This window comes from Myotis lucifugus, unplaced genomic scaffold (genome assembly GCF_000147115.1).
Source record: "Myotis lucifugus unplaced genomic scaffold, Myoluc2.0 scaffold_83, whole genome shotgun sequence".
NCBI classification, from domain to species: Eukaryota; Metazoa; Chordata; class Mammalia; order Chiroptera; family Vespertilionidae; genus Myotis; species Myotis lucifugus.
Genome location: NW_005871131.1, coordinates 362,584 through 386,639, shown reverse-complemented (window position 1 = coordinate 386,639; position 24,056 = coordinate 362,584). Strand labels below are relative to the sequence as shown.

Below are 24,056 nucleotides of genomic sequence, written 5' to 3'. Positions count from 1 at the left end.
TACTATATAGAATAGCGGCCTGGTGCATGGGTGGGGGCCGGCTGGTTTGCCCTGAAGGGTGTCCTGGATCAGGGTGGGGGTCCCCACTGGGGTGCCTGGCCAGCCTGGATGAGGGGCTGAGGGCTGTTTGCATCTGGTCACACCCCCTTCAGGGTGGGGGTCCCCACTGCGGTGCCTGGCCAGTCTGGGTGAGGGGCTGAGGGCCGTTTTCAGGCTGGCAGGTGACTGAAGCTCCCAACTGCTCCTTTTTTTCTTTTTTTTTTATTCTGGGCCAGCTTTAGCTCTGAGGCTCGGCTCCAGCTATGAGGCCTCCGCTGCTGAAAGCAGGTTTCTGGCCTTTGTTTACCTTCTGTATTTGAAACAATGCTGGCTGAAGCCTGGCTGACTGAAAGGAGGTTTCTGGGGTTTTGTTTAGCTTCTATATTTGTTACAATGGGGTTAGAGAGCAGCTGAGAGGCCGGCAAGGCAGGCGGGGAACCTGGCTTCCTCCGTCACTGAAGCAAGCAAGCATCCCTGTTCACGTCAGCTGCCTGGCTGCCGGCCGCCATCTTGGCTGGCAGTTAATTTGCATAAGGATATGCTGATTAGCCAATGGGAAGGGTAGCGGCGGCCGTATGGCTAATTACCATGTTTCTCTTTTATTAGATAGGATAGGTTTTCACTCTGGTCCATCTCAGGTAAAGAATAATGAAATGTTTTCTGCTTAACATCAGCCTTTAGTGGTACTAAAATACTACTTCATCATAAATTTACATTCGTAAATTTTTTCATTAGGTGCTTGCTGTTTTTAATTAGAAATGGGGCTTACTGACACATTCAGAACTATGAGCTTCTAACTTTGGCTTTTACTAGTAATCTTGCTAGCAGAACAATGAATAAAAGACTTCAGGCATAGACTTGCACTGTGAGTTTTAATTGAAAATATTCGAACAGCTTAGTAATGAATTATAAAACTTTGATAATTAAGTTGTACTACCATTTATGAAGCAAATATTACTTTTGTAGACCTGAAAGAAACTTTGCATACTTGTATTTTCTGTTCTCCATTTCAGAGAAACTATGAAGAGGTCTAAAATATGTACAAGTCAAAGCCCAACCGAGAAGTGAAATATAAAGAGAAAAAAATCTATAACAGCTGTACCGTAGGAGCATAGGTGGTTTTTAGCTCGTGTTTTGGGTGTGAAAATTTAGCTCATCTCACAGGATACAAAAGCAGGTGCAATAATAGAGCTGAATCATGTAAACCCCCGATCAATTATTTTTAGCATGCCTTTTAACTTTCCTTTCCCCTGGTTTCTTGTCTTCTGTGCCTGAGTCTTGAACTGGTAACCACTTGAGGGGGTGCCGGCGATAAATGGGCCATGGAGGAAGTGTCAGCTGAGCCAGAACAGAGAAAATGAATCAGTTGTAGCCACTAAACAGCATTATGTATAATGCCAGGTTCCCAAATGACTCCTACACTAAAGGTAAAACCAACAACCAAATGACATTCGTATGAAAACCATGCCACTGCTCAGACAAGATACTTGAAGTGATGCAAGCCTCACTGTTTACACATATGGCTTTAAGGGCCAAAATAAAGGAGGGGAGGGAGCAGTGTGAAGATCATAAAAAATACTTGGCCCCGCTGGTGTGGCTCAGCGGTTGAGGGACAGACAACCCAGGACCAAGGGGTTACAGGTTTGATTCCAGGTCAGGGCACATGCCCGGGTTGCAGGCTTGATCCCCAGTGTGGGCGTAGCTGATTGATGATGTTTCTATCTCTCTATCCCTCTCCCACCCTCCCTAAAAAATCAATTTAAAAATATTTTTTAAAAATTCCTGCTAGCTTTAACTTTCAGATTATTGCTTGGAGCAGCTGCCAAAATAAAATGAGGTGTATCCTTTTATGCAGCTTTCCTCATCTGACCCTATAGCAAGGGGAAACATTGAAGGAAAAGTTGGCGCTGGTTTTAGGTCCAACCAAAACAACCCACTTCAGACAACACAAGTTGCCACTAATATTCAAACACCCACAGATTTCTTACCAAACACGAAAAAACAAATCCAGCCATAACTATATAGACAGTCCACCCGAACTGTTCAGCCACGTACCCGTAGATAAATCCAACTATCTAGAGACAAAGTATATTGAATACAGTCAGTCTGGGGGGAAGAAGAAGACACACACACACACAAACCCAAACAAACAAAAGATTATGCAAAAGTCAATACTTACTGCTGAAAAAAGAATAATTCCCTGAAACATCTGTTCAGCTAGCTTCTGGCCCTTGTAATCCTAGAGGTGAAGGAAAGCAAAGCAGGATTCGTTCCATCACCGAAGAGATACCATTCCTGCCCTGGTCTCACAGCGTTGGCACCGGGCAACCCAACGTCAGGGGTTCCCCAAGGAAATGCTGGGTTTCCCGGGGGAACGGAAGCACCCTAACGGAGCACGGGCGGGGGAGTTCTCGCGGAGGAAGGGAGGAGGGGAAGAGTGGAAGGCAGGAGTCGGAGCCAGGAACCGCGGTGCAGCGGGTGGGTCTCTCACAGGGACTCCGAAGCTGCCAGCGGGCGAGCGGCGGCGAGGCTGCCGGGGCCGAGGCGGGTCTCACCCTCACCATTTGCGTGGGCAGCGAGCTCAGTTGCTCCAGCATGGCTGGCTGAGGACGCGGGCAGCAGAATGCTGGCGTCTGGGAGCGAGGCGACGGCGTCCGGGAGCGAGGCGACGGCGTCCGGGAGCGAGGCGAAGGCGGCTGCGACTCAGGGGCCGTACGCTTTGGGGACTGGTCCCGGGCACGGCGCGGCGAGCCTCTCGAGCCGGGTGGAGCGATGGCCGCAGCCCCGGAAGCGGATGTTTCACACAGACCCGGCCGGCCCGAGGCCCCGCCCCGCTCCATCGCTAGGCGCCCAGCGCTCACGGGAGCCCGCCGTCCTGCCCGCTGAGGTGGGGACCGCGGCGGCCTAGCCGAGCCATTGCGCGCCGGGGACCGGTTCGCCGTCGGTGCGATCGGGTGCTGGGAACCGCGGCCCCGGCTCCCTACACTGTCCTGCACGGCGCCTCCGCGACTCAACGGCCGCCGGAGCGCGCCCCATCTCCATGGCGACGGGCTTTGTGTGGCGAGGACCCCGGCGCAGGGGCTGCCCGGTGGCGCCTGTTAGGCGGGACTCTCACTGGCCTGGCAGCGGGTGGGCTGGGGCCTGCGGAACGGCGCGGCGGCGAGGAGCCAGCGGGCGGGCGGACTCGGTCGGCAGGGCAGTGACGCAGGCGGCCGGGCGGTGACTGGGCCGGGGCCTGCAGCGCGAGCTGGCGGGGCGGGCCCGGCCGGGCGCGGGCGGCGGCTCCTCCTCCTTCGCTGCAGGTAAGGGTGGCCGCGAGCATCGAAGGGTAACGAACGGCTCGCCCGAATCCGGAGTCTTTCTCTGGGCCTGAGGGGAACCTTGAGAGCGTCACCTCCCCTGGCACCCCTAAGCGTAAGGCGGCCCTTTCGACCCCTAGAATTTAGAAGGGAGCACCCCAGGTCATATCCTCGAAAGGAAATCCCTTCGGAGAGGAGGCCGGGCCCTTGGCTGTCCCTTGCACCGGAGTGGAGAGCTCGCACCCCACAGTCTCCAAGCTGGCCTACCACCGACTTCCCCGGGCCCTCGCGGGAGAGACCAGCCCAGGGTTCTCCCTGCCTCTCTCAAGGCCTGGAGCTGTCTCAGAGCATAGGCCCCTCTCCCGTTTGAGAGAAACCGTTCCGGACCTGCCGGGCTGTGCGCCCCAGCCGGCTCCCAGTCCTCTGTGCGTGGCCTCTGTGCGATGTTGCCCGTCAGGAGCACAGGCGGTGGGGTCCTAGGCGCCCCCAGGGCCGGTTGGTGTGTGGCTGCCGCCCCCCCATTCATGCAGTCAGCAGACATTCACGGCATCCTGTGTTGGGCCAGGCAATGGGCCGAGGATATGGCTGTGACCAACACGAGGCCCTTGCCTTCCTAGCTCCAGAGTGTGCCCAGGGAGACAGCCACGTGCCCCAGAAATACAGGGCAGCAGCGTTTACCCAGAGACAGGGAGGCCGGGGAGACGTGGGAACTCGGGGGAGGTGCAGCTGAAGGTAGGGTTTGGGGGCTCCCTTGACTACTGAAAGCCAAGCAGGCCCCAGCCTGATGAGGTGGGAGAAAACGTATGAATTTCCTTAGTGTTGTCGCACCTTTCAGCCTGGCAGACACTTAACAGGCTTTTTTTGTCTTGTGTAGAAATAGACATATTCCTCTGTGTTACCCCTCTTTAAAGGAACTTAAGAGGGTGGCAGTTGCAGAGACTTTATGGGACAGATCAGACGGGAAAAGGAAATTGCCGGCCAGGCTCCAGGCCAGGCTCCACTTGAGAGAGAGCTCCATGGGAATCCATGCCCTTTCCCGTGATTATCATAAAAGATCGAGCTCCCTTTCTGAGCTGAGAACCACCCTTGTTGCCCCTATGAATAAGATTGATCATTCAACAAGTATTACATGCCTCCTACCGCTTGCCAGATGTGATTTTAGATGGAGAGGATACATCAGTAAATACTTTTCATTGGGGTCGCTTTTCTCTTAGAAGAAATAAACAAATGAAATTTCATAATGGGGGGTGGAGGGGATGGAGAGTAAACTTCCCTGATGGGTAAGAGGACAGAAAAGTGACTGTGGTCTTTGGTGACTTTGATAAGACCAGTTTGAATGGAGCAGTAGGAATAGAAGTCTGGTTGGAGAAGGGCAAGGGGAGAACAAGAGAGGAAGTGGAGCTGGATACTTTAAATCCCTTCAAGCTTTTACAGTGAGGGGATGCAGAGAAATGGATTTGGGGGTCAACTGGGGTGAAGGAATAGTTTCTTTTCTTTTTAATATATTTTATTGATTTTTTTACAGAGAGGAAGGGAGAGGGATAGAGAGTTAGAGACATCGATGAGAGAGAAACATCGATCAGCTGCCTCCTGCACACTCCCTACTGGGGATGTGCCCGCAATCAAGGTACATGCCCTTGACCAGAATCGAACCTGGGACCCTTCAGTCCGCAGGCCGACGCTCTATCCACTGAGCCAAACCGTTTAGGGCTCTTTTCTTTTTTTTTTAAGTGGAAGATACTTGAGCATGATAATACGCTGATGGGTGTGATCCAGCAGAGAGAAAAAGAGTTTGCTGAGGCTGCACTTAGGAGGCAGTTATAGGGTAGCTTACAGAGCATCAGTGGAATGGCTTTTCATGTACGTAGTAATGGGGGAAAGCAGAAAAGACAAGCACAGCTGCTAATGTGAGTACTAATGCAGGTAACCAGCAAGTTAAAAAAGAAAAAGTGTTGCCCTGGCCGAGTGGCTCAGTTGGAGCATTGTCCCCTGTATATTGAAAGGTCGTAGGTTTGATTCTTGGTCAGGGTACATAACAGGTTGTGGGTTTGTTTGGAAGGCAAGTGGTCGATGTTTATCTGCTTCTCTCTCCTCCTCCCTTCTTCTCTTTCTGAAATCAATAAGAACATATCCTTATGTGAGGATTTAAAAAAAGAAAAGTCTTTTGCCCTATTGCCATATTTTTGGGGGTCCTGCCCAGAGTGAGTGTGTATGTGTTTTGTGAGTAAGTTGGGAATGGGAACGTTTAAAAATTTCTAAACAAAAAATATTAATTTTCATTTTGAATATTGCTGATCAAATTGTATATTGTTGTATACTCTTAACAAAAATATAAGCCATTGTTACACATTCCAGGGTCTACGTGCAATTTTGTTTTTAGAATTAATTCCTTCCAACCCAAATCAACAAATCCATCAGCGGGAATAGTGTTACAGAAAAACCGCAGAAGAACTAAGCAACACTTAGAGAGATGGAGTTACATTTATTACGCGCGGGCCCAGAATAAAATGTCTCTCAAATTCTGGGTGAAATCACACAGGAAGTTTCCTGTATTTATACTATCTTACGCTCTTTGTCTCCCCAATATGGGGTTTTTCCAGTTTCCTTTGCAAGTTCTTAAAGGGCCCTATGTGCTGGCACTTTAAGACCTCAACTAAAGGCTTTGCCTGACGCCAGCACTGATAACTTCGTCTGGGGAAGGTTTAATGGCCTCTATGAAATGGGAGTAGTCTTATTTTCCTTATTATTTAAGCCAGCAAGCATTTACAGAAGCCAGAAATAGCAGGATTAAAATTTCAAACAGCAGTTTTTATATAAGATGGATGCTTCAATAGCACCAGGAAAGGAACTAAGAGTCAGACATACTCCATAATACTTGACATTTTGTGAATAGATAATTGTGGAAGAGTTAGGAGCAGTGGTTTCTGCCATGCCATCAAATACTTGCTAGGATTGTTTTTCTTGTGTCTAACCAACTGGAATAGCACAACTACATGCTACCTGTAAGTAACTTGCTGGACATTGTTGAGCTAAATCACTGTGCCTTGTACCATTAACTAGATGAGACTTATTTTATTTTATTAATATATTTTATTGATTTTTTTACAGAGAGGAAGGGAGAGAGACAGAGAGTTAGAAACATCGATGAGAGAGAAACATCCATCAGCTGCCTCCCGCACATCTCCTACTGGGGATGTGCCCGCAACCCAGGCACATGCCCCCCCACCGGAATCGAACCTGGGACCCTTCAGTCCGCAGGCCGACGCTCTATCCAAGGAGCCAAACCGGTTTCGGCAAGATGATGAGACTTATTTTAGTGAGACAGTTTTCTCCAGTCTTGGTGGAAGTTAGGTCCTCGTAAGCAGATGTTAGAGCTTTGTCTGAGCAGCTCCCAGCCTGCCAGCTTCTATAGGAAAGACAGCCCACGTGATAGCAGCACATGGCTTACCGAATCTAGTGATGTATATTCTTTAGAGAGGAAGTTCATTGATATAATGTACTGTATATACCAGTATACCTCTTTAGAAGGAGAGACACAGAGTATTTTAGATTGCTCTTGGGGAGTCTGAATTATTTTCTCCTGAATTTGTAATCAGTCCTGTGATCCCAGTTTTTTTCAACAGTCTTTCAATATATTTCTCCTGTTTTCAAAGGCCTTGAGAAATCAAATGCCTGATATGCACACTGTTTACTTAATGTGTAATTAATTTAAACATACTTTGATTTTAGAAATAATGCTATATTTAAAAATGCTTGTAAAATTAATAGCCTTTTGTAAATGTTAGGTACTGCCATGGGAAAAGATGAAGTAGAAAAGGGTAAAAGTCTCAGCTGTAGTATCACAATATCCTGATTGTTTAAATTCTGTTTTTAATATTAATTAATTAATCCTCACCCGAGGGTAAACACATCCATTGGTTGCTTCCTGCACGCTGGAGAGGAGCCTGCAACCGAGGTATGTGCCCATGACCGAAATCGAATCCGCAGGCCAATGCTCTATCCACTGAGCAAACCAGCTAGGGCTAAAATCTCTTTTTAAAGAAGCATTACCCAGAGATTGTTGTGGAAATCTAATTGTTTAACTTAGTACCACCTACTATCTTGTTTCCATTGAGTTGGGGGTTTTTTTGTGGGTTTTTTTTTTTTTAAGTGAAGGCATGAGATGAGCTGGGGAGCATAAGCTGCAGGGAAGAAGCTATTTTTTTTCTTTTAGCAGATTTTAATTTTTTGAGAATAGTACTCTAAACTTTTTTTATTATCGTTTTGGGATTTTTTTTGTTCTCTGAACTTTTGATAGCAAAATTGGATTTTGTGGGGAAAAAAATTTTTTTAATTGAATCTATTTAAGGAAAGGGGGTAGGGGATGGGATATCCAAAGGGAAGGGCTACACAGTACTGAGCCGAGGGATCATTGGGCTTATGGTGGCAGCACCCAGGAGCTGGAGTTTCAGAGAGGAAAAGAGAGGGAGAGAGTGATAGAAACATCAATGATGTGAGAGAATCATTGATCGGCTGCAGGTACCATACTGGGGATGGAGCCTGAAACCCGGCATGTGCCCTAACTGGGAATCGAATCGGTGACCTCCCAGTGCATGGGACAACGCTCAACCAACTAAGCCACACCAGCTGGGACATGAATTTTTATTATGTTTTTGTTTTTTTCTGCAATAGTTTTAAATGAATATGAAAAATGTTCTTTTTCCCCTCTTTAATTCCAATGAAAGGTGAATGAGATACAACTCAGAACAGGGATGTTTTGTACTGATGAGGCTGACCTCAGGCTACTTGATCAAAGACAACTGAGCCCCTATAATTTTTTGTTGTTGTTAATTTTCACTTGAGGATATTTTTTCCATTGATTTTTAGAGAGATTGGAAGGGAGGGAGGGTGAGAGAGACACATCGATTGGTTGCCTCCTGCATGTCCAACTGGGGCCAAGGGTCAAACCTGGCCCTTGAATGGGAATCGAACCCAAGACCCTTCGGTGTGGGGGCTAATGCTCTAATCACTTAGCAACACTGGCCAGGACTCCCTGTGAAATTTAACAAGGAATTTCAAGTAGAAATTCATACTATACTTTCCAGGGTGGTTAGACCCCAGCTAGTCCTCTTGGTAGAATTTCTTTGTTTTTCATCTAGAGGTATATAATGTACAAGGTTACCTTATTTTTACAATTATTTGGAAGTATTTTATTATGACTACCATAAAAAATTCAGATCCCAAATTGGGTTCTTGGAAACTGAGTTTCTAGCAGAAGGTATGCAATTCTTGTTTCTATCTGAATAAAAGTATTTAGGCATTTTGATGGCCTTTCTTCTGTACCTGCTGAATTTGGGGGCTTCTTTTTGTTTTGTAGGATTAATAACTAATATTTATGTAAGACAGAAGAGGAAGATGTCATTCCGTAAAGGTATGCTCTTTCTACGAGTTGTTTTTATTCCTGATCACAAGGTAAAGAGATATAATGCAGGCTTTCCCTCTGTGTTTCAGTAAACATCATCATCCTGGTCCTGGCTGTTGTTTTCTTCTTACTGGTTTTGCACCATAACTTCCTTGGCCTGAGCAGTTTGCTAAGGAATGAGGTTTCAGGTATGCGAACCCTTGGCATCTGTTGAGCTGGAGTTACCTGAGTCCCACATCCTAAGTATGTCATGAGGTGAAAGGAAAAGAAACCTTTCTTGGCCTTATAAAAACTAAAGGCCCTGCCGAAACCGGTTTGGCTCAGTGGATAGAGCGTCGGCCTGCGGACTGAAGGGTCCCGGGTTCAATTCCAGTCAAGGGCATGTACCTGGGTTGCGGGCACATCCCCAGTAGGAGATGTGCAGGAGGCAGCTGATCGATGTTTCTCTCTCATCGATGTTTTTGACTCTCTGTCTCTCTCCCTTCCTCTCTGTGGAAAATCAATAAAATATATTTAACAAAACAAAAAAAACTAAAGGCCCTGGGTTAAGGTCTGGTGGTACTCACTGTGCTCTTGTAGCCTTCCCTTTCCACCTCTTCTCCCTTCTGTGCGTTTGTTTGCTAAGGATTTGATCTGACAAGATCCTTTACCAAATCAGAGGCCAGAAAAGAGTCTCTGTGGGCGGCTTCTATTTGCTCACATTTCAGCAGCGCAGGGCCTCAGAAGGTGGGGCCAGTGAGTGTCAGATGTTTCATGCCTGCTGTGTTCACTAGAGCAGCCGTCGCCAGCCTTTTGGACCTCATGGACCACCGGTTGGCAACCGCTGCACTCGAGTGTCAGTCTGGTTACTTCCCTTCTCCTGTTACTTTCCTATAACCTGTGAACTGTATCAGCAGGACTCTAGTAGTAAAACAAAACCATAAAGCCATCAACCGATCTTAAAAATCACTTTATTATATAATTCCATTGCTAGATACTTAAAATTAGTTGTTTAAGCTGCTCTGCCTTGGTATTGAGGCATGTTTGAAGCTTCAGAGTATTTGTTAAAAATCAATTTTGGATTGCCACACACCAGTTGACCAGAGCAAGAAAAAACTAATAGCTTTCCTGCATGTTCTGACAGCATGTTTTATAACAGTGTGTATATACATGTGTATGTATTTATATGTGTATATATATATATATGGGGTGGGCAGAAGTAGGGTTACAGTTGTGAGTACATGAAACAGAGTTTATTCTTATTGTATTATTTTCCATATGAACAACTGTAAACCTCTTTTTGCCCACCCCTGTATGCACGTAAAGTATTGGCTGCTTCTCATAGGAACTTTTATAAAAAAGAAAATAGCACTCAAGCTCCATGAGGGCATTTTGTTTACTGCTTTATCTCCTGTGCCTCTAAGTGAGGGCTGGTGTGTAGGAGGTGCTCAATTAAATATTCATTGAATAAATGATCAATGCCTAGAGATAATTATTAAAATTTTAACTTAGTACCGTCCAGTTTCCCCCCCTCTATTTTTTCTGTACAGTTGAAATCATACTATATATAAATTTGCACATATGACATGTTTTTCCACATGATTATATCCTAAGTATGTTACCATGGCAGTGGAAACTCTTCATTAACTTTATTTTTTTTAAATTATCTTGGTTAATTCTCTCTTGAGGATAGAGTGGAAGGGAGGATGAGAGACAGAGAGAGAAAAACATCAATGTGAGAGACACAGAGATTGGTTGCCTCCTGAACACACTCCAACCAGGGCCAGTGATCGAGCCTGCAACTGAGGTACGAGCCCTTGACCGGAATCGAACCCGGGACCCTTCAGTCCACAGGCCAACACTCTATCCACTGAGCCAAACCAACCAGGGCTCATATGTAATGTAATGCCACATAGTTTACTTGTTTCCATAAGAAAGTCTTTTGTTACAGTGACTGATTTTTTTTATGGTAACCCCACAATAAGAAATATGTTACATATAGGACACACATGTACACATGTGTGTGCTGATTGTCTATCCACCTTTCATGATGGTAGAGATTTGTCTGTTTTATTCATGGCTATAACCCCAGTGCCTAGATATGGCCTGCCACATAGTAGACACTGAGTGTTCAATGAATGAGTAAATGAATGATTATAAAAGGCAAAAAGGAAGGTTTACCAAACAATATGTGCAATTGCTGTGTGGGATGCACTCTGATATATATTTTTTCCCACTCTGATATTTACTCATTCAATGTTCTCTTCCAATTGAGGAACTATTTTCTACTCAAATTCTGATCATGACCCTCTAAATTGATTTCATGCCTACTTATGGGACATGATCCATAGTCTGAAAAACTTTTTGTTTCTAGGTTTTCACAATTGTAAATAAAATCGTGGCTTTTGATTACCTCTCAGATTTTGTCCTTGAGAGGCAAGAGGAATTACTATGAGTCAAAGGCCATGTACCTGTTTAAGGCTCTTGGTACAAATTGCCAAAAATTGCTAGAAAGATTGTTATATTCCCATCAGTCGTGTATCAGAATTTTGTTGACCTGAGTGTTTTTTAATGCTGCTTCTGCTTTTCCAAAAACCTGGTTTTATATAGGAAAACACATTTTCTGGGCTGTATATTTACATTGTTATGGGAAAGAATGAGGTAAATCAGCATCACAGTCCTCACCTCTTTTCATGTCTAGTGCTCTATGTCATACCTCATGAGATTGTGTTTGTATCACAGTACCTTCTTGTGTTCTTTGCAGATTCAGGAATTGTGGGGCTTCAGCCCATAGACTTTATCCCAAATGCTCCCCATGATGCTGTAGATGGGAGACAAGAGGAGGTTCCTGTGGTCATTGCTGCATCTGAAGATAGGCTCGGGGGGACCATTGCAGCCATAAACAGCATTCAGCACAACACTCGCTCCAATGTCATTTTCTACATTGTTACGCTCAATCATACAGCAGACCATCTCCGGTGAGCTCTGCTTGCCTGATGATTCTTCTAGAAAATGCTTTGAGTATATATTTTCTCTATACAATTGAGATTATATCACATATAAATTGCACATGACAAGTTTTCCCAGGTGATTATATCATAAGCATGTCCCCACGAAACATGTAAGGAACTTTTACTAAGATGTAAATCAACTGAGTCACTATGTACACTGTTAACTCAATGTGGTATTTTTTTAGTTATAAATTTTCTCAGTGCAGGAAGTAATATGCTGATTTACGTTCTGTTACAAGTTTCTTATCTCATGAAACATACTCTGAGTATCTCTGGTCTAGAGTAGGAAAGGATGTGGGAGCGATGGCAAGGTAGTGTGAAGTGAGCACAGGCACTGATACAAATTCTGGCCCAGAGTGATTGGGGAACAGTACCTAATTCTTTGGAACCCTCATCTGTAAATATGGGATGAAAATATTCAACTTAGAGGATTATTGTGTCAAATAAATGAGAAAATATATAAAAAAAACACCTAGTACGTAATCGCTCAGTGAATGGTTATTTACTATTATAGTGATTAATAGAAACCCAATCTGAGGGACAGTCTCATCCATGCTTTGAAAATGCTTTGAATTAAGGTTTCAAAATTTATTCCAAGAAACATCTGGTCTAACACGTTAATAGTTGTCTGAGTTCTAAAACATTTCTGTCCTTTTGGCTTTCTCCATGTTTCATGTTTTGTGCAAATTATTTTTCGATTTTAAAAACTCAGAACCATCTAAAATAATGTAGAAACAAATAGACTACACAGATAACATTGTGTCCACAAAATGCTGAATTGAAGTGGACCTAGGAGAAGCATGCAGTACTTTTCTCACAGGCAGAATTCTCGGGTGGAAGAATTATGTAGTCATCACAGTGAATTACTGTCTGTAGATTAGCTAATTACCAGCTTTGTTGATAATTACTTTTTACTACCATCCTACTTTGACTCATTTTCTTCACCTATGTATTTGATCCATGTGGTGATCGGATGTTCTCAATTCCATAGGGAGTTCTTCTACAGTAGTTTAGTTTCAGAAGAGTGATAAAAAATGTGAGCCTGCTGGGAGAATCTTGGCTCAGGGAGGGACTTTGGTGGGAATAGTCTTCAGATGTGGAAACCGAGGCTCAGAGAAGTGAAGAGGTTGAAAGCACCTATTTGGTCCCTAGGGTTTCCCCTCGATGGCACAAAAAGATAAGGCTGTGGTTTTGGGACATTATTTAAAACTGAAATTTTGGCACTTCATTTTCATTAGGTCTTGGCTCAGCAGCAGTACTCTGAAAAGCATCAGGTACAAAATTGTGAATTTTGACACTAAACTTTTGGAAGGGAAAATAAAGGAGGAACCTGACCAGGGGGAATCCGTAAAACCAGTGAGTTCCATTCATCTTTGTATATGAGAGTCTTAGGAAATAATTGAATATGTGGGTAACTGTGGGTACAGTGCAAGCAGTTTCCTTGGACCAAGCCTGGGCAATTCTAAGTGACCTTTGGCTGTCTTTGGCATAGGTACTGAGAGCATTCTGGGGGATTCTAGTAAATGAAATAGGCACACAGCCATTTGGTGAGTCCTATGTCAACGCCTCTCCTTTTTCTTCCCCAGTTAACCTTTGCAAGGTTCTACTTGCCTATTCTGGTTCCCAGCGCAAAGAAGGCTATATATATGGATGATGATGTAATTGTTCAAGGTACCAAAGGATGTCACTCAGTGCTGTTTTGTCTAGAGTGTGGGCTGTAGTGGTTGTCTTATTTATGGTATCCTATTAAGGTCATCCTAGGACAGTGATGGCGAACCTTTTGAGCTCGGCGTGTCAGCATTTTGACTAGTGCCGTGTCACATATAGAAATTTTTTGATATTTGCAACCATAGTAAAAAAAAAAGATTTATATTTTTGATATTTTATATATTTAAATGCAATTTAACAAAGAAAAATCAAAAAAATGAGTTCATGTGTCACCTCTGACATGCGTGTCATAGGTTCGCCATCACGGTCCTAGGAAGAAGTGGGAGGAATAGGGAATCTTGAGACAACTAGTAATATAAATCTTGTACCTTATCCATTTCAGGTGATATCCTTGCGCTCTACAATACACCACTGAAGCCAGGACATGCAGCTGCATTTTCAGAAGATTGTGATTCAGTCTCTACTAAAGTTGTCATTCGTGGAGCAGGGAACCAGGTAAATTTCTTATTAGAACCCTTGTAAACACTCCCCTATAAAGCAGGTTAATGGGGAGAGGCAGCAAACTCTGGGAACTCTTCTTTTTGTTGCTGTATTTTATATTCCCTAATTATTCCTAATTATTTCAAGCCTGTTTTCCTATAGATTGGTTCATGGCCTTGACAACCTAATTCTCCTTGAACAACTGACTTATTATTTCTAGTTTCCTATTCTGCCTAACTTAGAATCCCAAATGTCACTTTTATTTGCTTTATATGTAGAGTCCTTTGTAATAATCTGAGAAATCAATAGGTTTTAAATACGCAGCTCTTCTCTTTACTGGCTGTCAAATTATAGCCATGTGCTGCATAACTGTTTCATATATCCAGCAGTGGTCCCAAAAGATAATGGAAAAATTTCTAGTGCCTAGTGAGCTCATAGTTATCTTAATGTTAAAGCACAATGTATTATGTGTTCATGGTGATGCTGATAAACAAACCTACCATGCACATTATAAGTATAGCACAATTATGAACAATATATAATACTTGATAATAAACAACTTTATTATTGGTTTATGTACTTACTATACTACTTGTCATTATACTTGTTCTACTAATAAAAATGTTTGCTGCCCTGGCCAGTGTGGCTCAGTTGGTTGGGCATTGTCCTGAGCACTGAAATGTTACAGGTTTGATTCCAGGTTTTGGGCTCCATCCCCAGTAGGGGGTATGCAGGAGGCAGTCAATCTACGCTTTCTCTCTTCCTTCCTCTCTATAAAAATAAAAAGATTTGCTGTAAAATACGTCATTACACCTGCAATAGCCTCATACATCTCGTTTACTGTGTCATTTTTAATTTTAGAGAGAGGGAGGGAGGAAACATCAGTGTAGGAGTGGAACATTGATAGGCTGCCTCCTGCACCGCCCTATCAGGGATTGAGCCTGTAATCCTGAGCATGTGCCCTGACCCAAAGTCAAACAGGCAACCTTTTGGAGCTCCAGTTGACACCAACCAATTGAGCCACACCAACCAGGACAACTGCATCATTTTCTCTTGTGCTTGATTTAATCTTGTATTGTTTTGTATAGTAACATGCTGTATAGGCTTGAGGCATGGGAGCATTAGGCTATATACACAGCCTAGGTGTGAAGTAGGCCACTTCATCTAGGTTTGTGATAAGTGCATGCTATAATGTTCACACAATTTCGCCCAACAAGGTATTTCTCAGAACATATCTATATCTGTAAGCAGTGCATGGCTGTATATATTTACTGTTTGAAGCAGTGAACACACTATATATATCCCATTTGTTTTTAGTACAATTACATTGGATATCTTGACTATAAAAAGGAAAGAATCCGTAAGCTTTCCATGAAAGCCAGCACCTGCTCATTTAATCCTGGAGTTTTTGTTGCAAACCTGACAGAATGGAAAAGACAGAATATAACTAACCAGCTGGAAAAATGGATGAAACTCAATGTAGAGTAAGTATGAAACCACCCTAGCTGTATTTCAACAGGAATTAGTCATGATTCTTCACTAACAGCTTACATTTATCTGTCCCAAGAGAGGGACTGTACAGCAGAACACTGGCTGGCAGCATCACAACACCTCCTCTGCTGATCGTATTTTATCAACAGCACTCCACCATCGACCCAATGTGGAATGTCCGCCACCTTGGTAAGTAGAATAATAAAACAAAAGGCCTAAGCTAATAAAAAAAACTAAGTATCTAAAGGACTATCCTCAGGGATGGAATATATTGTTTCCTTTTAAGTTTTCTCCAGTTTGATATGGCATTGTCATGTCTGACCAGTACAATCATTTGGCTCTTTTTCTCTCAACATAAGGCTCCAGTGCTGGAAAACGATACTCACCCCAGTTTGTAAAAGCTGCCAAATTACTCCATTGGAATGGGCACTTTAAGCCATGGGGAAGAACTGCTTCATTTACTGATGTCTGGGAAAAATGGTATATTCCTGACCCAACAGGCAAATTCAGCCTTATCAGAAGACATACAGAGATCTCAAACATAAAGTAAAACATAATTTATGCTATTAAGCATTTCTCAGGAAATCCTGGAAGATAGTATGTGTGGGAAGTAATTGTGGCAACCCATGGGAAAAGGAACATTTCAAGTGGGACAAGAGGACACGTGGCACTGTCTGCTTCCCTGATAGACTACGCGTATCTCCACCTGCCTTACCAAGTGTTGGCTTACTACAGCACTGAATTACCAGAGGTGAATGGACTGATAACAGCTGGTACAGCTAGTTCAGCACTGCTGCTTAGTTTTACATTTGTAACCTGTGGCCTGATCTATAAATAAAGTGAAACCTACATTTTTCAGTAGGTATCGAACTTTTTGCATCCAGGTAAATAATTCTACCCATTCAGTGTACAAGAGATGAACTGTCTATGGAATTCAGACACTTTCTACATTGCCTGATTTTTTTAAATGACTATATTATGACACATATTTACAAAATTTACACAGCTTGTCATACCAGAAACAAACTGGTATATCATACACATAGAACAGTTTGTTCAAATTGTAAAAAACACAAAAAACTCCTAAGAGGACAAAGTTACATTATACATAGTCTGTACTGAAGTTGTAAGCATCATCTTCCTCTTCAGATATCCTATCCAAGACAGAAGATTGTGCAGACTGTTCATCTGTATTAGAGAAAAGAAAAGTGAGGGGGTTTTTTTGTTGTTTTTTTTTAAGTAAAAGCAATTCAATGGATTTTTATAAGACCCCTTCTCCCCCCACCTAACTCACCTGCCCGGGCCTCTTTAGCAGGGGACGTGATAGAGCTATTTCCCTGTGGGACAAAGAGAAGCAGTGCTGTATTAGTAGCCCCTGTGCTGCTTATTAATCTAAATAATTATGTACCTGGAAAGTCTCTAAAGATACACATAACGGAATCAACAAAACAGACTAATACCTGGAAGACTTAAACACCTAAATTGGGGCTTTGTTGTAATCTATTATGAAATACGTAATTATATCTTTAGCCCCTTCTCATTTGTTGTACATTATAATATTGGAAAACTTAATTCAGCTTAAACAACTCATGAACAACATACTTACCTCAGCTTCTTCAACACTTTCCTGGTCATTATTGATGTCTTCTAAGTCCTCCTTCTCTTCCTGCTTCCTTTCTTTCTGTTTTGGCAATTCTTCAACTATGTCCTCTTCCTCTGTTATTCCATTTGTCAGACCCGAGGACTGGAAAAGGATGCTACTGGCTAAATGAGGGCCCCTGATGGCTAGGAAAGGAACACAGCACATATCAACAGATGAGACCTTTATTGGCCTTTCAGCTGATGAAAAGAACAGTCAAACCCATGCCTTGCTGCCCTAGCCGGTTTGGTTCAGTGGATAGAGTGTCAGCCTGCGGACTAAAGCAGCGGTCACCAATCAGCGGATCATGGACCACTGGTGGTCCATGAGGTCCAAAAGGTTGGCGACCGCTGGACTAAAGGGTCCTGGGTTTATTAATTCCAGTCGGGCACATGTCCGGGGTGTGGGCTTTATCCCCAGTAGGGGGCGTGCAGGAGGCAGCTGATCACTGATTCTCATTGATGTTTCTCTCCCTCTCCCTTCCTCTCTGAAATCAAAATATGTTAAAACAAAACAAAGCCTTGCTTACCTTGTATGCTGTGTGCATTATTCTTTTCTAGTTCTTCCAGATTCAAACCCAATTTCATGTCTGTCACAATGTTTTCATTAAAATGTGGAGAAAGAGTCCACGATGGAGGGGGATGGCAATAGTATCCTAAAGAGCCACTGGTATTAAAAACAAGACTTGTCAAAAACCAGTTCCTTTATTCTATGTGGTCATCAAATGCCTACAAAGAAGCCTTACCCTGTCCACTGAGACCACAGCAGTTTGGCAGCACCTTCTACATTTGGGCTTCCACCTTTTTGGTGCAGTCCTCTTCTCTGAGCAAGCAAAGTAAAAAATTCTGAAGAGTTCTTAAAGTCTGGGACAGTGAATTTCAGTACTACCTTAAAAGAAAAACAAACTGTCATTTGATATAGTACGGTTATTAAAAAAAAAAGATTTTCTACTTAAAATGTGCATGAAGAGAGAACGGAGCTCAAGGGAAGGGATTCTACCTGTCGAGTGTCAGCCTGGGACAGGATGGCACTGGCAGCTTCCACTGGTCTTAGTACTTCAATACTTGCTGGACTTCTCAGAGCAAGTGCGGCGGGAGAGTTAAGTGGAGACACAATGAAACTCGGACTATCTATGATTGTGATTTGTTTGTCCAGAGGGACAACCTGCATGCTCCTGGAATAAGATATGGTAATTGATGAGGGTGCTACTTTACCCGAAGGACAAAAGACAGAACATGAAGCTCAGGGTTGGATTGAACAAACTCAGCATAGTCTGTCAGATCCAGTTTATCATCATTTGCTTCATGTGTATCTAAATAAAACCATACTGCTCTCCTCCCAAAGAGAAACACTACATGTTATAGCTTACATATTGACCTGAACACATGCTGCTTCCTCTGCCATAAATACACACCACCTTCTATCTGGCAGACTTCCATTTGCTTCAAGGCCAGGTTAAAGAACCATCTCCTCTGAAGGCGCTTTCCCCACTCTGAATCTATTTGCTTATTTGTCTCTCAAACCAGATCATGGGCAGTTATTCCATTTCAATTCTTCCCCAAGCTTAACCTTTCACCTTTATAAGAATGGAAAATTGTCTTCCTTTAAGATACCCAAAACAAAATTATATTTACTCATCTATATGAAATATTACAATTATGGAACAACTCCGTTTACCTTGTAAGTCCCATGGATACACCGACATTACATATCTGTTCTTGTTTTAAGCAGTTGATGAGGCTGCTTTTCCCCACATTTGGGAAACCTACAAATGGTAAATTTACAGATTAAAAGTCATTGTGTTGGCAATTATAACATTCCCATTGCTTTGTTTTATGCTTGCTTTATGTTTAGAGCAAGATCAGAGTTGGATCTGAGTGTCTTCACTTTAACACTAAGACCAATTTTAGCATCCTCATTTCTTGCACAAGTAATGAGAGGGCAGGAAAAGATGATTCATTTAAATACACCCAGAGCTTTAAAAAGCCAACTTCCTACAGTGCCCAGTTGGGAAAAAAATGAATTAGGCAGCAATTACATAAAAATTTGTGTTTACATTGTGTGTGTGGTAAGGTGGGCAACAGGCTAGTGTTTAAACAAGTCCTTTATTTAGCAAGACCCCCATATACCCTTAACAGAAAAATTCTTGGCAGGTAAGAGATCAAGACATAAAATGTAACTCACCAATTACTCCAACCTGAATAGCTTTGCCATAAATCTCTTGAAAATCTCTAAGAAGTTTCCAAAGGCCTTCTTTCCCAACACAGATTTCACTTTTGAATGGAATGTTCCTCCTTACCTTCACGTTAAAATTGCAAATAATTAGTTTAACTACTTTTGACAACCTACCATATAAAAACCAAAAACCTGGCTCCAAATACCAGCCATTAAATCACCATATTCTACTGCCTTTCAGATTATCTCTGGATGAAATCAGAGTTGGATCTTATATGTTCTCATTATTTAAATCAAGATTTTGTATACTCATCATATTTCAGCCATCCAAAATCTGAAAGCAGCACACTTCCCACGAATGACAGTAAAGGGTACCTTGATTATCTTTTTTTTGTTCTTCAGATTTGTTGAGGCTCTGAACACGACTGTGGGCAATTCCTTCTTCAAATAATTTACCCAGTTCTCCAAATTCTCCTTTGGTACCAAATCTGATAGTGATTAGAAATAAGACACACAAGTTCCAATTTGGTCATTCCATTGAGATGAATTTGCAAATCCGATAAACTATGGATATCACCCTGGTTTGCCTTTTCCCAGTTTTTTTCTTTCAGAAGATTTAAATGAAGATGGGGAAAGGTAAGCTCTCCAGCATACTGCCCTTATCTTCACAGTTCAGTATGTATACTTCTGTATTTTTTCAATTCTCCTCTGTACTGCACACCCTCTCAAGATTAAGCCAACCTATAGATTATTACCCTAACCCTAGGGCTTTATTCCCTGATTTACTGGTCAGATAGCAGTCATGTTTACTGACCACACAGTAACCGTAGATCCCATTATTATTCTCTGCTTCACAGGTCTCTCTTCTAGATTTTCCTGTTCCTGCTGCTCAAACCCAGGCATAGTTAACTATGGATTTCATCTAAACATTGTCACCTATCAACACTGTGCAGGTGTGGAGAACCTGACAGAGAGCCATCACTTCCTATATGAAATACACTGCATAGTAAGCTGAGTATAGAAGTTTGTACTCTTAAGACCAAGTTCTAAGTATTGAGTAACAACAAAACCAAACCAGCAGAAGCCAGTCAAACCACTTGTAGAAAACACCACCCCTCTGCCCAATACTGGTCTTTGGCAACAAGAGAGCAAATGCACTAGCTTTGTTGAGGTCAGAGTTGGATCTTATCAGTCGTCAGGGAAAGTCAGACTGTTCAGATGTTTTCCTCATACCTCACTAGTGCACATGAAACATGAAGGGCATTCCTTTTGCTCACCTGATTTATTTAACACAAGTACCAGCCTTTTCTGTCCGCCCTGGACAATGGCCTTTTCCACCTGAGGACACCTGCAACCAAGAGGATCTCTGGCATCCAACACTTCCAGCACAACATCTGAGGCTTCAATCACCTGTCAAGGTAGAAATTATCAGGGAACTCCTACACACAAGTACACTGGCCCTGTCCACTTTGCAACAGGGAGAGCTCAGAGTTGGATCTCATTTCTTCACTTTGGCATGAAGAATGGTCACGCTCATCATTTCTCACAAGAAAGGTAACACAGGTGTGCTCAGCCTCTTGCCTCTCAACAGATTTTAAAAATGGAAACACCCCCACTGTCTGAATATAGCATCTCCCCATAGTTAGATAAGTTCTTGTGGCCTTGCCAAGAGCTGCTGAGAAGCTTGGTCAAGCTCTATTACAGAGGAGAGTGAGCTTGGGAAAACAGGTGTTGTGGGTGGTCACGCTGGGGAGCAACTATACCAAGATGCTTTAAAATATTTCATTATTTTAATGTATTTTGCAGTTTTAAAAACCACTGTGTCAATTAACACAAAAGTATCACTTTTGTAAATCATGCTTTTGAGAACTGTGCCTGTGCAAAAATTTAAAACCACAAGAATGTTTTCATCAGCTAAACATAACAGAAAGGCCCTAAATAGGATAAACCAACTTGCTTCAGCTCTTGTGAATGGCTTCTTCCAGCTCAAGTGAACTCTACTTCATCTTTACTAGTACAAGGTTGGTCAGAAAAAAAGGAATGACTCTAGTCTTTTAAACCTCAATACCATTTTTAGAAAGACATAAGGTACCTTTTTAAGTTCCTGACAATACAACTTCTTTGGATTCTGTTTAGCCAGCTTGGCTTTCTTAGCTTTGCGTTGCCCAAATTCCTAAAGGATAAAGACAAAGGAAAAAGGATACAAAATTAGAAAATCAGCAGTTGTAACTGGTTTCTCTATTTTCCATGGCTGATAAGGGGTACTACAGTTGACATTTAAATAGGTAATACAGAGTCTGAACTCGATCCTGTTCTTCCCAAGAGGCACAGCAACTCCTGTTTATGTTCTTTTTCTTCTACATCAGAACTCATCTCTCATTCAGAGACTTGATCGTACCTCCTTCACAGATGGCTCAACATCAAGGCTAGCTTCACATTTCCTTTTCTTTTCCTGTTCCTTCTGCCTGTCAAGTTTCTGCTGCTGTTTTAGTTCTTCAAGCTGTGCCAAAGCCATAAGAGAAATGGGTAAGCCAAAGTGACATGGTGGTATTACTTTACTTCAAAAATAAAAAAATACACATCACTTGCTGAAAATTTCAGCTAACGTATCTTACCTGTTGTTTCCTTAGCTCAGCTTCCCGAAGAAGGGCCTCCTTAAAGGGAGCACTGTTTGGAACTCCTGGATCTTTCCTAGGTTTCTTGTGACCCCGTTTCTTAGCCTCCTTCCTCAATTTTCGATGGTGCTCTCGAACCTAATATGATAAAAAACAAATTTATCAGTTTACAAAAATACTAAACAGAATTCTTGTGAGAAATTAATCTAGCTATAGTTTAGTTTACCTGTAAAATGACAGAAAAATAGAACTTTAGTTGTAATCATACAGAGAGTTGCCTATTTATGTATAAAACAGCAAGAAAATGTCACTGTGTCCTGGCTGATGTGGCTCAGTTGAATGAGCATCCTCCCATGCACCAAAAGGTCACCAGTTTGGTTCCTGGTCAGGGCCCATGCCCAGTAGGGAGCGAGCAGGAGGCAGCTGATTGATGCTCACATTTATTTTTTTCTCTCTCTCTCCCCCTAATAAATTTTAAATACCCTACACCAGCAGTCGCCAACCGGTGGTCCGCAAGGTCCGAAAGGTTGGCAACCGCTGCTCTACACAACATATTTAAGAAAATGTCACTGGGAGATTCTCTTTTGTAAAGGTTAACATGTTGACCAAAGTTTACAGACTTTATCATTGAATTACTGCACTTTCCCACAGCTGCACTCTTGATGCCTAAGAGGTTGTGCTGCCCAGTATCTCAGTTGGTTAGGGTGTTGTCTGGATATGCCAAGGTTGCTGATTGGATCCCTGGTTAGGACACATACAAGAATCAACCAACGAATGCATAAATAAGCAGAATAACAAATTGATGTTTCTCCCTTCCTCTTTCTAAAATCAATCAATTAAAAAAAAAAAGCTTGTGCCATGGTCAGTATATCCAACCTCCATTTCCTGAGATGAGTCATAGTAATCCAAACCTTCTCCTGGAGGAGAGATGGGGCAGAAATCAGTTTAGCATTGGATTTGGCATAGCCCTCCCAAGCACAAGTCTTACCTTTTTTTGGATTTTATACCGCTTATGGCAGGTCATGCGTTTACTTGCTTTCTTTAACTCTACAAAGAAACACATCACAAAAGAGATTACACACTAATGATCAGTTTTAGTTCTTGGTGACTGCACTCTGGGGTCAGGACCCTTTTTGTGTAAAGTAATAAGCTCTCAAATCACGAGGGGCACACAATAAAAACACACTTGCCACTCAAATCCCAGAGAATTTGACTAATAGATCGAGAGTAGAGCCCAACTCCCCCCCCCCCCCCACTTCCAGTATCAGATTGGGATTGCACTCAGGAGTGTAGGAGACCCACACAACAGCCACTTCTTGTCAACCAAGAACCACAAAATAGGAGCAAAAGAGACGACTCTCAGACCTCACTGGGCTGGACTGAACACAGCCGCATAAAGAAAAAAGCGGCCAGCCCTGAGCGGTTTGGCTCAGTGGATAGAGCGTCAGCCTGCGGACTCAATGGTCCCGGTTCGATTCTGGTCAAGGGCATGTGCCTTGATTGCGGGCACATCCCCAGTGGGGAGTGTGCGGGAGGCAGCTGATCGATGTTTCTCTCTCATCGATGTTTCCAGCTCTATCCCTCTCCCTTCCTCTCTGTAAAAAATCAATAAGATATATTTAAAAAAAAAAGAAAAAAGCGGCCATAAACCTGGCTCAGGCTGTTTCCTCAGGAGACTCCAGCCTGATGTCGACTTTTATGGCCCAAATCTCCTTCTGTACCATAGGCCCGAGGTTAACACAAGCCTTCCAACTCTCGGTTCCACGCGGGACCAGCACAATGGCTGATGTCACACCCGCAGGCCCCAATTCCTGCGGAGACCAAGCTTCAAAGAGCACCCTGATGGGTCATCGACCATCAGAAACAGTGGCCCCTCCACGTCCGCCCCTGGACAACACTCACTCGGTCGCTTCATACTGGAGGTGGGAGCAGCAGCGGCGTTAGGGGTAGCAGCTACAGCCTGCTTCCTCCGGCACCGTGTGGGATCTGAGGCCTCCGGCGAGCGTCACTCACTCACGCTGCCGCCGTAAAGCACGCCGCCGGCGGCCCGCGTGCGCGAGCACGCAGGTGTCGTGCAGCGCTGGAATCGCTTGGCGGCCCAAGGGTGGTTTTGCGGCCAGCACCGGGAGGGTTGAGCCCGTTGAGGTCGCCGGGTGATGAGCAACGCAGCGGTCGGGGCCGAAGGAGCTCTAGCGCAGCCGTGGCGGCCACGGGGCGGAAGCCGCGTTCGGGGACCGCAGCCGGGCTGCAGGCGGCGGA

The 24,056-nt window shown here is 43.4% G+C and overlaps 3 protein-coding genes and 4 non-coding genes across 13 annotated transcripts; 1 reads left to right on the top strand and 6 right to left on the bottom strand.

Annotated features, from left to right (window-relative positions):
* Window positions 1-892: 892 nt before the first annotated feature.
* SPCS1 (signal peptidase complex subunit 1) lies at window positions 893-3,233 on the bottom strand. Of its 3 annotated transcripts, none has more exons than XM_006090836.3 (4): window positions 2,601-3,207; window positions 2,219-2,278; window positions 2,028-2,114; window positions 893-1,377 (listed from the first exon to the last, which is right to left on the bottom strand). In XM_006090836.3, exons 1-4 carry the CDS (start codon window positions 2,877-2,879, stop codon window positions 1,252-1,254), a joined length of 552 nt encoding a protein of 183 aa, XP_006090898.1. In that variant the 5' UTR covers window positions 2,880-3,207; the 3' UTR covers window positions 893-1,251. The 3 variants fall into 3 exon arrangements, with proteins under 3 accessions (XP_006090898.1, XP_006090899.1, XP_023611438.1); XM_023755670.1 differs by lacking the exon at window positions 893-1,377 and adding an exon at window positions 1,384-1,910 and having other exon boundaries at window positions 2,601-3,233; XM_006090837.3 differs by lacking the exon at window positions 2,028-2,114 and having other exon boundaries at window positions 2,601-3,227.
* A 60-nt stretch (window positions 3,234-3,293) lies between these two features.
* On the top strand, window positions 3,294-17,535 carry GLT8D1 (glycosyltransferase 8 domain containing 1). 5 transcript variants are annotated; one of them, XM_014457662.2, is made up of 10 exons: window positions 3,294-3,341; window positions 8,695-8,748; window positions 8,829-8,927; window positions 11,483-11,696; window positions 12,968-13,085; window positions 13,316-13,400; window positions 13,780-13,892; window positions 15,195-15,361; window positions 15,445-15,557; window positions 15,728-16,238. In XM_014457662.2, the coding sequence occupies exons 2-10, from the start codon at window positions 8,733-8,735 to the stop codon at window positions 15,916-15,918; spliced, it is 1,116 nt and encodes a 371-aa protein (XP_014313148.1). In that variant the 5' UTR covers window positions 3,294-3,341; window positions 8,695-8,732; the 3' UTR covers window positions 15,919-16,238. The 5 variants fall into 5 exon arrangements, 4 of the variants coding, with proteins under 4 accessions (XP_014313148.1, XP_006090893.1, XP_023611437.1 ...); XM_006090831.3 differs by lacking the exon at window positions 3,294-3,341 and adding an exon at window positions 3,350-3,453; XR_002829802.1 differs by lacking the exon at window positions 3,294-3,341 and adding an exon at window positions 17,104-17,535 and having other exon boundaries at window positions 8,214-8,748; window positions 15,728-16,119.
* On the bottom strand, window positions 16,277-23,906 carry GNL3 (G protein nucleolar 3). Its single transcript, XM_014457661.2, has 15 exons — window positions 23,700-23,906; window positions 22,786-22,844; window positions 21,798-21,935; window positions 21,581-21,682; window positions 21,275-21,355; window positions 20,460-20,592; window positions 19,558-19,670; window positions 19,192-19,306; window positions 18,685-18,772; window positions 18,007-18,181; window positions 17,753-17,895; window positions 17,537-17,673; window positions 16,975-17,153; window positions 16,663-16,705; window positions 16,277-16,556 (listed from the first exon to the last, which is right to left on the bottom strand). The coding sequence occupies exons 1-15, from the start codon at window positions 23,710-23,712 to the stop codon at window positions 16,471-16,473; spliced, it is 1,605 nt and encodes a 534-aa protein (XP_014313147.1). The 5' UTR covers window positions 23,713-23,906; the 3' UTR covers window positions 16,277-16,470.
* On the bottom strand, window positions 18,240-18,316 carry LOC111826480. The gene has a single exon (XR_002829813.1). It is a non-coding gene; the product is annotated as a small nucleolar RNA SNORD69 (small nucleolar RNA).
* On the bottom strand, window positions 18,856-18,931 carry LOC111826479. The gene has a single exon (XR_002829812.1). It is a non-coding gene; the product is annotated as a small nucleolar RNA SNORD19 (small nucleolar RNA).
* Window positions 19,429-19,511, bottom strand: LOC111826482. Its single transcript, XR_002829815.1, has one exon. It is a non-coding gene; the product is annotated as a small nucleolar RNA SNORD19B (small nucleolar RNA).
* Window positions 20,342-20,418, bottom strand: LOC111826486. The gene has a single exon (XR_002829818.1). It is a non-coding gene; the product is annotated as a small nucleolar RNA SNORD19 (small nucleolar RNA).
* Window positions 23,907-24,056: the final 150 nt, after the last annotated feature.